The sequence below is a fragment of the Pongo pygmaeus genome, chromosome 10, assembly GCF_028885625.2.
Source record: "Pongo pygmaeus isolate AG05252 chromosome 10, NHGRI_mPonPyg2-v2.0_pri, whole genome shotgun sequence".
Classification (NCBI taxonomy): Eukaryota; Metazoa; Chordata; class Mammalia; order Primates; family Hominidae; genus Pongo; species Pongo pygmaeus.
The window spans coordinates 112,140,496-112,151,958 of record NC_072383.2 but is presented as its reverse complement, the minus strand read 5'-3'; the positions used below and the strand labels follow the sequence as shown (position 1 = coordinate 112,151,958).

The following is an 11,463-nucleotide window of genomic DNA, read 5'->3' as shown; positions in this document are numbered from 1 at the left end:
TTGTGAGGAGAAAGAGAGAGGAAGAAATTCGCAGTTTTCGTATCGCGCTGCCCCCGCCCCGTCAGCCCCAAACTGGAAGGTAAATACTTACTTAGCCTCCGAACCAGGTACAAGCTTATACTCAACAATACTGATGCCTTGTTTTTTTTGCTCTGTCCGGACCGCAACGCTGTAGCCAATTTAGATATGCTATAAATTTAAGAGGTTGCCATGGCCACGGTGCGCCCATTGGCCGCTGGGCCCCCTACGTGCGGCGCCACGTCACCAAATCTGAATAAGGATGCGCGAATTACGCGGCGACCAGACAAAGATGAGGATCCGGACCGCTTGAAAGTGGGGGAAAGTGCCGGCGCCTCCGCCACCGGGGAAAGCTGCTCCGCAGCGCCGAGGCCAGCAGCCACCCGAGATACCTGGGGAAGCCCGGAACAGGCGCCGGGGCGTGCGGCCCGTGGCATGAGGTTGTGAACGCCACCCCCCCACCACCACCATCACCACCCAACTCCGGGCAGCCCAGCGCCAGGCCAGCGATTGCCCAAGGACTTGACCGGCTGAGTCTTGGTCCGGACCAGACTCGCCCTGCCGCTGCTGAGACAAGAGGCGAAGGGCAGCGGAGGGCCCGGCAGGCCCGAGGGCCAGGGGCCCAAAGGGAGGGCAAGGCGGCCGAAGCCGCCGGGGCGCGGGGCTATGATGGTGCACTGTGCCGGTTGCGAGCGGCCCATCCTCGACCGCTTTCTGCTGAACGTGCTGGACCGCGCGTGGCACATCAAATGTGTTCAGTGCTGCGAGTGCAAAACCAACCTCTCGGAGAAGTGCTTCTCGCGCGAGGGCAAGCTCTACTGCAAAAATGACTTTTTCAGGTAAGAGGCCGCGCCGCGCTGCTGCCTGCGCGCCCACTCTGCGCGCGCTCCACTGGGGCGCTGGGGAAGGGGAGACCCCCATACCCATCCCAGCCTCCCCGGATCACAAGCTTAGATGGGGAGCGGGCAGCACTTTGCTCTCCTCCTGTCCTTGGTCCAGGAAAGGTCCCGAGCCCAGGCGGAGGAAGAAGGACGCTGCTTCTCTGCCTCACGTTGGCTCCAGGCCGGCTCAGAGCGCTGGCGGGGCAGAGGGAGGAAGCCCTGACAAACTTGCTATCCACTCCTCTCCGCCCCTTCCAAGCAGCTGCGACCCCAAGACAGAAGCTTCAAGCCCCGTCCCGAGAGAGAGGAAGGATTTTTGCCTGAGTTAGAGACGCCTGGAGGCTTCTCGCTCCAGGCAGAATGTGTGAGCGCATTGGCGCAATCCCAAACAGAAACTTCTCAGCTCCAGAGGGGGCCCAGCAAGGAAGGTCTCCCCTGGTGAAGGGAGGAGAAAACCTCCCCCCCTCCGCCTCCCAACCCCTTAAACATTTCCTCCCATGTTGAAAAGCAGAAACGAAATCCAGGCTGAGAATCAGAACCTCTGGGGTCTAGACTGGGCTGTGGCACCTCCCCAGCCCCCCCACCCCTGAGGGCCCTCTGGCCGGCCAGGGCAGATCACCTCTCTGGGCCTCAGTTTCCCCAGCCTGGAAGCCAGTGGAGTTTGGGGCAGCTGAGCCCTGCCTGTTTCCTCTGGGCACCCAGAGCCGGCTTTGTGAACAGGAATTCCCCGCGCTGAGGAAGGGGGGCGTGAATCACGCCATAGAGAAAGGCAGCCTGCCGGCCCCAGCGACTCCGCACTGGGAATTTGAATAGGAGAAAATGTCAGCCGCTCCTTTACACGTGTAAACTCCCTGGACCCGGAGGCCCGATGCCCCTAATGTAGCAGTGCTTGCAAAGCGCCTAATGATTTTTGATAAGGTTCATATGGCCAATTACGCTGCCGGATAAGGCCAAAAGTGACTTATGGCTTCTAATGCCCTCACTACATCAATGTCACCCAAATTCGCCCTGTTTAGAGACATGGGTGTAAGTAGATGTGGGGTCCTCCCCCACCCCACCCCCAACCTGAGCCTCACCCATCTCCCATTTCGGAGGAGGCTGGCTTTCTCCCTGAGCTCAAAGAAGAAAGAAAAGGAATGAGATCAGGAACGCGGGAAAGCGGGGATTTGAGAGATTCCTGTCCTGGCCTTGCAGGGTCTATGATTGTCCTCTATTCACATTCCCCTGCTGCCTGCCAGGCCAGAGGTTTAGGGGGGCTGAAACTCATCCCTGCTCTCTAGGGTCCGTCACTATGAGGCCCTGCTGTCCACAGCTCCTGATTAGCTCCAGTGGGTCCCAGAGCGGTGGATTGGAAAGCCTCTCCATTGATACTGGAAATCAGTGGAAGGTTCCCTCCTTTCTGCTTCCTCCTTCCAGCCTAGGAGAAGGGCTCCCCACCTCATGACTAGGCTCAGCCAGCCAGGCAGATTGGCCCTAGCTAGGCACCAGCAGACTAGAAAGGATCCAGGAGGCAAAGCCACCAAGTGGCCCAAACCCTCCCAGCCCAGCTTCAAATCATTCATGGACTCTGAGTTTGCCTGGAGCAGCCCAGGCAGGCCTGGCAGGGGTTGGGTTTGGGGGAGGACATCTTGGGGTGCTCTGGGCTCTCTTCTTGGCTGAAGGCTGCACCCACTGCTCACCCCTTCCCAGCTCAGGAGAGTCTGAAAAGCCCCAATGGAGGCATGGCAGTCCCAGTCCCCAAAACAGCTCAGGACATTTGTCCCACTTCTCCCGCTCTGGCCAGAGCGCTCAGGATTGGGGTTCCGTTTGACAGATATGGAAATGGGGACTTCACAGAAGCCAGGTCGGGTGGGAAGAGGTCAGGGGCTGGGGAGGGCTGGATGCGGTCCCACCCCACAGTGACGGGCACATTGTGTCCACAGGCGCTTTGGCACCAAATGCGCCGGCTGCGCGCAAGGCATCTCGCCCAGCGACCTGGTGCGCAAGGCCCGGAGCAAAGTCTTTCACCTCAACTGTTTCACCTGCATGGTGTGTAACAAGCAGCTGTCCACCGGCGAGGAGCTCTACGTCATCGACGAGAACAAGTTCGTGTGCAAAGACGACTACCTGAGCTCATCCAGCCTCAAGGAGGGCAGCCTCAACTCAGGTAGGAAGCCTGGGCCCCTCACTAGCCTTAGGCCTTAGCACCCTCCCACCGTGCCCAGCCTGGCATTCCCTACTTGGCCCCCCCGTGTGCTGTCTGTGCTGAGCTTGGAGCTCATCAGCCCCAGGCAGTTCTAGGGCAAGGCAAGGGGGTTAGAGGCTAGAGAAGAGAAGTGGCTATGGAGCAGGTTTTACAGGGGATCTGAGACCTGCCATCTCTTCCTCACCCTCCTCCAATTCAGGAGCCTTTTCCAAGTTGCCCTCCTCTCCTAATTTGGAAGCGCACAATTCCCCCTTATGTGTCATTTGAGCTCCAGGTAATTTCTAGATGCACTGGAAGGACATTAATTGAGGTCTGGAGAGAGGAGGGAAGGGAGAGGACGATCCAAGCCCCAAGGGAATCTGTGCCCTCCTAGTCCCCTCTCCTTGAAAGTGGGAGTTCTCCAGAGGGTACGCCTCCCCCTACCCTCACCCAGGTACTAGCTGAGACGCGCGGAGAGGGCTTAAGAGCGCCCCTCCAAAGGCCCAGCCCCGCCTGGAGAGAGTGGGCGGGCACCGGGTCCCTGGGGGAGGGGCTGTCGCAGGTTTGGGAGGGAATCCAGCGGGGCCGGCCGTAGCCTGGGCCGGCGGGAAGCTGCCACTGGACTGAAGAGGCGTCTGGCCGTCGCTGACGCCGCTGTCCCCTTCCCGATCCGTCCGCCCGCAGTGTCATCCTGTACGGACCGCAGTTTGTCCCCGGACCTCCAGGACGCACTGCAGGACGACCCCAAAGAGACGGACAACTCGACCTCGTCGGACAAGGAGACAGCCAACAACGAGAACGAGGAGCAGAACTCGGGCACCAAGCGGCGCGGCCCCCGCACCACCATCAAGGCCAAGCAGCTGGAGACGCTCAAGGCTGCCTTTGCCGCCACGCCCAAGCCCACGCGCCACATCCGCGAGCAGCTGGCGCAGGAGACCGGCCTCAACATGCGCGTCATCCAGGTGCGGCCCGGGGCGGGCACAGCTCCTTAGCCCCGCTGGCCTGGGAGCCGGGAGCCTCGGAGGAGTCTCCCGCCAAGCTTCCTTGGCTACGAGCGCGCCTGGTTCTGGTCTGGGAGCAGACCGTGCGCCCGAGTGGGGTACTCGCCCGAGGTCGGGGACTGTGAACCGAAAGATTCCATCTAGCCCTGCTGTCCTCCTGGTGTTGCGATTTGGGGGAGGGTCACTTTACCTCTCTGAATTCCGCCCCCCGCCTTGCTCATGGAAGGTTGTAAGCCTCTCTGGGGTCCGGGATCCCTCTTTACCTCCCACCTTTCGAGCAGAGAAACAGGCGATGCCCCCTCCCTCCCTGCGCCGAAGCGCGGGCAGACAAACGGCCAGAGACTGGCTCCGGAGCCGAGGGGCCGAGGTGAGAGCCGTGCCGGGAGGGAGGCCTTTATAGAGCCGTCAGGCCGCGGGCGAGCCGAGGACCAGGAAGCCCAAGTCTTTATGAGTCGCCCCACGGGTCCGCGAAATCCTTCACCCTTGGCTGGTTCGCCGAAGCCCCTCTCCACCCCTCCCGGCCTAATCCGGCCCGGCCCCGCCTCGGGGGAGTCCTGGTGCGGAAGAGGCGGAAGGACCCAGCAGGGGCAGCCCAGTCAGGAAAGGGAGGAGAGGGGAGGAGAGGACACTCCTGATCCTGAGCTCACAGCCCCCTCCTCTGTCCCAGGTGTGGTTTCAGAACCGACGGTCCAAAGAACGCAGGATGAAACAGCTGAGCGCCCTGGGCGCCCGGAGGCACGCCTTCTTCCGGAGTCCGCGGCGCATGCGTCCGCTGGGCGGCCGCTTGGACGAGTCTGAGATGTTGGGGTCCACCCCGTACACCTACTACGGAGGTAAGGGGCGCCCCGGGATTCGCTGCTCCGCACCTGCCCTATTCCGGGAGCTGAGGGCGAAGGGTCCCGGCCAGCACGCTTTCTGCAGCTCCAGGACATCGCCCTCTCGCTGGACACACAATCACAGACACGTGTACACTCACCCACATCTCCTGGACACAAAATCAGATACATGGTCTCACCCATACAGTGATGCACACAGAAGCACACACGAGATACAGTGACACACTCACCCACGCAGGGCACAAGGTGCACTCACACTTGCATTCAGAGACTCCAGGGACACACGTCTAGACACGATCGCACGATCACGTACGGGTAAATTCCACCCTCTCACACACCGGTACACTCACGGAGACACAACCCCACAGACGCGCACACTCCCACCAGTCACACTGAGGCCAGTACTGGCAAATCCACATGCATGCTGCCCCCACGGACAGACACACAACCTTCCTGCCGCCCTGTGCCTGGTGTACTTGGCAGGAGGTGGATTCCGAGCACTGGAGGGTAGTGTGAGGGGAGGGGATGGGGGTCTGGATTCATTCCAAGCCGCCTGCTCACTAGCATCGAAGGCAGCAACTCCTGTTCCATGTGGCGGGGTGTGTGTGCCCAGCATCTGGCCCAAATGCCAGCAGTTGCTCTGGGCAGGACTGTAGTCCACCCTCCAGCCCCGAGACCCCTAGGGTTCCTACAGACTGGGGGCACAAGTGTTGGGCCAACCCCACATTTCCACCGTCTTTGGGGCTGCAGAGAGCGAGGAGCCCCAGTTTACAAAGGGCTTCAGATGGTGGTACCAGGCTTGGGCCTGGGGTGAGCTGTCCCCTTGTCACCTCAGCTTTTCCTCCTCTCACTTCCCTCACACTGGATTGGTGAACCATCCCAACTCCCCCTACCCGGTTTTTTCAGCTCCTTACCCTGAGCCGCATTGCTTGAGTTCACCAAGCTCACGTCCTGTTCTTCCCAGGGCTGAGGGCTCAAGAAAGCACCTCTCCTCTTCTGTTCTGAAGCTTCTGAATTTGGAGAGACCCCAAGACTGCCTATGTCTGAGAGGCATCTGCACTTCTGAGTTGTAGCGCAGGTTAGGAAGAGGCAATTTCTCTTAGAAAGTGGGTTCAGTGGCAGTGTTGTTAAGGCAGGAGCTAGGCACCCAGGTAGAGGCGGAAGGGAAGAGAAGATAACCCCATCACTAACCTCAGCACATCCGGAAGCCTGAGGAGGGATTAGACCTTGAGACCCGACCGGGGCCCCTAGAAATTGTGGGCAAAATGCCAGGCTGTGCTTTTTTTCAGGGCAGAGACCCCAAGCAGTGGCAGGGCTCAGGCTGGAGCGCCCCAGCCGCCCAACCCTGGACAGACCCCCAACCCTGGACAGCCCGGATGGTGGGCGTGTCTTCTGGAGTCTCCACTCACCGACTCTCTCCACCTAAATTTGCCTCTTTCCCTACAAAATCTGGGCCCGGAGCAGCGAGTTAGTGGGGGCGGTACCGGCCTGGAATTTTTCCCCGCCTGGGTAATTAACCAAGGTTTCCCCGAGGACCAGTTCGCCCCCGCCCCGACCTAACCCACCGCCTCCTCTCCCTGCGCGCTGGATGGGGTGGGGAGCTGGATACGGGGGGCCCCTCATTCCCCGGAATGGTGGGGAAGACTCCCCAGCCCCCAGCGAGGCAGCCCCGCCTAATCCGCGCTGGGAGATCCCGGCGGTGGCGACCGGCAGCGGGCGAGAAAGGGGCTGGGCGGCGGGGCCGGCGGCTCCCCGTGGGAGCGCGGACAAAGCCCCAGCTGCGGCTTTTGTGCCCTTTTCAGACGGCGTTTGTTCCAATTACCTCCGGCCCGGCCGCCATATGGGCGGAGGCGGCGCGCACGGCGCCGGGGCCGCGGCCTTCGCTGGTTTTCCGGCTCGCTGCGGGCCGCGGCCGTCTCCCATCCCTGTCCCTTTGGGGCTCCAAATTCGCCGCTCCCCATCTTCCCCTTCACTTTCGGGGAGAATTAAATTAATGGTTTTAAAAAGTAATTGGCAACCGTTTTAGCTGTTGCTTAAACTGCCTCCAAGCCACGCCTCCAGACACCCCCCATTTGGACAGATTTCAGGGTTTGGAGAGGGAAGAGGGTGGCAGGGGGCATCAGGAACTCGCCCCTTGACTGAGATCCCAGGACTCAGCAGGGGGAGTGGATTTGCAGAAGAGACTCAGGCTTCTGGACTCGCTGGTTTTCCCGCCGCACAAAGCGGGTGCCTGGTACCAGGTGGTCCTTTCGTGACGTCCCCCACGTCAGTCCTTCAGGGCCCCACATGGTGGGGGAAGGCAGGATATCCCGAAGGTTCTGGAAAAGGGGCTACGTGGGGAGGTCAGAGAGTTGATGCAGATTTGTTGAGGCAGAATGGGTTTGCAATCCGGAGTCCCTGCACCTCCTGAATTTGTGGGCAAAATTCTCACCCTTGCATTTTCCTCGAGAGAGAGCCCATAGCTATCAACAGCTTCTCAAAAGGTCTCAATGTCCTCAGATGCTTCAGAACCTGGGGGTGCTGGCAACACCAACCCGGGGCAAGGCTGGAGGACCGAGCTTCCACCCCGAGGCGCGCGCGGAGCTCTGGGCATGACCCAGAGAATCTTCGTGTCCTCCTCCCCCTCTCCCAAGTCGCTGGAGCTCAGTTTTCTCTTTCACAGGCTAGGCGAGGTCGGTACAAATGGTCTCACCGGGATCGACGCGTGGACCGTACTTGGCGAGGCGAAGGACTTGGACTGGGTTGGTGGGGCGCAGGGACCGAGTTTAGGGCGCCAAGGCCGCCCCGCCCGGCCCAACCCACCAGTCGCTCCTGCCGCGGTCCGGATCCAGTTTCCCCCGGCCCGGTCGCTTCCCGGTCTCAACCGTTTCGCGCTCTGCTCTGTCCGCTGGTTGGTCCCTGCCCGGTTCCTCTCCCCGGGCCTGTCAGCCTCCGCTTCTCTGGAGGTTCCTGGGATTCATCTCTGATCCACCGTCTTGCGTTCTCTGGGCGCATCGACTTCTCTCCATCTTCGGGCTTACTCCTGACTCTCTCGCCGCCGCCCCCGGGGGTTTCCACGCGTGTCTCTAACCGCGGCCGTCTCTCCACTCTCTGCGTCTCCTCGACTCCTCCGCGACCCTCCGATGTCTCGGGCTTTCGGGTCTCAGCCGCGGACTCCGCGTCTCTGGGTCTCTTTTCCGCCTTTCTCTCTGTCCCTCTGCCGATCTCTCCGTCTGTCTCTCGCTGTCCCGCATCTCTGTGTCTCTCACCGACCCTAAGACACTCAGGAATCATTGTCTGTCTCTGCGTCTCTGGCCGCCGCTGTCTCTCTGCATCTCTAGGTGTCAGGGAAACTGTGACCTTGAAGTCTCCGAGTTTTTGCCGCGTGTGTCCCCCACGGTCTCGGAGTCTCTCCCGTCTCTGTGTGTAGTCTCTGGCAGTCTGAGTCTCTTGCCCTTTCGAGATCTCTCATTGTCTCTCTCCCCAACCCTCCCCGTGGGTCTGCGACGTCCACCGTCTCAAAGGGCGCCGGCCTCCGCGGGTCTCTCTAACCTCGGGTCTGTGTCGCGCACTCCCCTCTATCGCCCGCCCGGGTCCCCCACCTACTTCGCCTTCTCTCACCGCGCCCTGTCTCCTTCCCGCTCCCCCTCCGCAGACTACCAAGGCGACTACTACGCGCCGGGAAGCAACTACGACTTCTTCGCGCACGGCCCGCCTTCGCAGGCGCAGTCCCCGGCCGACTCCAGCTTCCTGGCGGCCTCTGGCCCCGGCTCGACGCCGCTGGGCGCGCTGGAGCCGCCGCTCGCCGGCCCGCACGCCGCGGACAACCCCAGGTTCACCGACATGATCTCGCACCCGGACACACCGAGCCCAGAGCCGGGCCTGCCGGGCGCGCTGCACCCTATGCCAGGCGAGGTGTTCAGCGGCGGGCCCAGCCCGCCCTTCCCAATGAGCGGCACCAGCGGCTACAGCGGACCCCTGTCGCATCCCAACCCGGAGCTCAACGAGGCCGCCGTGTGGTAAGGCCGCCGGGCCGCCCCCCGCGCTCGGCCCCCGGGGGCCCCGCCCCGAAGCAGCCTCCTGAAACCAAAACGCCCGACATGGACGCGGTGGGAGACGTGGGTGTCCCTCGGGGGTTCTCTCTCGGGTCCGCACTCAACTGGCAGCTGCTCCTCGGCTGGGCGCCGAGGGGGGGCCGACCCCCATCTCCACCCCGCGGGCTCTCCAGGAGCCTCAGCCCACCGCCAGCACTCTCCCAGCAACCGCGAGCAATTTCTTGGGACCAAAGTCAATACTCCGGAGGGTCAAGAGATTTCGAGCACGCTCTAGACTTTCCCCGGGCCCCCACCCACCCACCCAGCCACCGCCACCTCTTTGGACTGAGAGAGGGTGAAGCCAAGGGGCGGAGACGGTGTTTTTCCCTCTCTCTGCAATCCAAGTGACATTTTGTAATCTTATTTCTCGCTGTGCTTTCCCCGTCTTTAAAAAAAAAAAAAAAAGATGATAAGAAAAGGAGGAGAGAGATTGAAAGAGAGGGAGAGGAAACGGGGCAAGATGAGGAAGAGAGAGATGGAGACAGCGTCAGCCAGAGGGAGAAGACGGAGAGCGAGCGAGGAACTCGCGTGAACAGGGAGCCAGCAGGAGAGAGACCGAGCCACCTGCACGCTGGCGCTCCCTGGTGGCCAATCCTGAGGCTCAAGGTCAGCTTCTCTAGGAAGAGGGCTGTGGGTCAGGACGTGGCCAGCCGGGTCCAGCTCCCGCTCTTCCTTACTTTGACGTTTATGTTGAGCCCGAGGGAGCAGGCCGGACTCAAACACGCGCACATCCTGCTCTCCCCCTGGGTGGGGCGCCAGGGTTGCTGGGCTCAGACCCACAGACCACCCTCCCTGCCCAGGGCCTGGAGGCTGGGCCGTCAGGATGTACAATATTATACTTTTTTGGAAGTTGAACGCTTCTAGTTTCGTTATTTTGTATAAAGAAGAAACAAATAAAGTATGTTTTTGTGTTTACTGTTTATTTATTGTACTCTAGTTATCCGGGGTTGGACATTTTTATATTTTTTAAGAGGAGGTAGGGCAGAGTGACAGAGGGGAAGCAGAAAGAGGTTTACCTAAAAAAACAAAAAAAAAAAAACAAAAAAAAATCAACTTTTTTTAAAAAGAAAGATTAATAAAAAAAAAAAAATCTTTTTTCCCTCAGCACTGTGTGGTTTTCTTTTTTTGTCCCTACCTTGATAATGACTCAGAGCGAATGAAACCATTCCTTTCCCTGGTTCTGGTCTCTGACATTAAACCCTTGATGGATGCAAAAACCTCTGCTCACCCAAAGGGGGAGCTCTTCTAGTGACTCCCAGGTTCGTGAAAGTGGCTGTCCTCTTTTGACAGCTACTACATGCCAGGCACCGTATCTCCTCATGCTTTATGTAATACCCTGCTCTAACACAGGCCTGCCCAGCATATAGTAGGTCTTCAGAATGTTTGATGAATGAATGAATGTGTGATTTGTTTGTTGCCAGCACATCAAAAGAATTACAGCTTCACTCCTAACTATTCCCCCGTGTAATTTCTGGTGGCCCAAAAAAAGAGCAGGCTGGTAAGCTGATGCTGGTTATCTGCGAGGCTATGTTAGGACTGAAGAGCGCCTCCTCCCCAAAGTGAGGCTGTTGGGCTCTGCAAATCTTATGCAGTGAATGCTTGTCTTTAGGTAAAGGCATGAGGGAAAGAGTGTCCAGTGAGATTTAGGAGGCCCGAGGCCACTACCTAAAACAAGTCACTCTCCCTCTTTGACTCAGTTTCCCTACTTGCAAAAGCAGGGGTTGGAGAGAGTGCTTCCTACATTCCCTTCCAACTCAAACGTCTGTAATCCCAGCCCTTTAGGAAGCTGAGGTGGGTGGATCACCTGAGATCAGGAGTTCAAGACCAGCCTGGCCAACATGGTGAAACCCTGTCTCTAATAAAAATACAAAAATTAGCCAGGCATGGTGGCAGGCGTCTGTAATCCCAGATACTTGGGAGGCTGAGGCAGGAGAATCGCCTGAAGCCGGGAGGCGGAGGTTGCAGTAAGCTGGTACTGCCTCACTGCACTCCAGCCTGGACGACAGAGCAAGACTCTGTCTCAAAAAAAAAAAAAAAAAAGAAGAAAAGAAAGAAAAGAGAAGATAAAAGAAAAGAAAATCAGGAGAGGGAGGTAAAAATAAATAGAAGAGTGTCCTGCATTGGGATCACTTTTCACCCAAGCTTGGGGTGAGAGAAGCGGGCCCATTGTAGCTGCAGCGGGGGAAGGTGGGGAACAGACCACCATGGGACAGGCACATGCTCAGAGCCCCACTCTTCTGCCCTTTTTCTTTATGTGTTCCTCACAAGAATCATGCAAGGTGGCTTGCCTTTTTCTTTTCTTTCCTTACAGAACATTTGTCTTTATCAGACCAATGCTACTTGCTTGTAGAAAATTTAGAAATCTCAGATAAACAAAAGGAAGAAAATGTCACCACCCAGAATCTCAAGCACTATGGAAATCTAGGTGACACATTTTCTTTCAGACTTCTTTTTTCTTTTCTTGTTTTTTTGGTTTTTTGTTTTGTTTTG

General features: G+C 58.8%; 1 protein-coding gene across 1 annotated transcript; it reads left to right on the top strand.

Annotated features, from left to right (window-relative positions):
* Positions 1–302: 302 nt before the first annotated feature.
* Positions 303–10,077, top strand: LHX5 (LIM homeobox 5). Its single transcript, XM_054443792.1, has 5 exons — positions 303–857; positions 2,822–3,045; positions 3,748–4,025; positions 4,732–4,897; positions 8,535–10,077. The coding sequence occupies exons 1-5, from the start codon at positions 685–687 to the stop codon at positions 8,900–8,902; spliced, it is 1,209 nt and encodes a 402-aa protein (XP_054299767.1). The 5' UTR covers positions 303–684; the 3' UTR covers positions 8,903–10,077.
* The last annotated feature ends 1,386 nt before the right edge of the window (positions 10,078–11,463 follow it).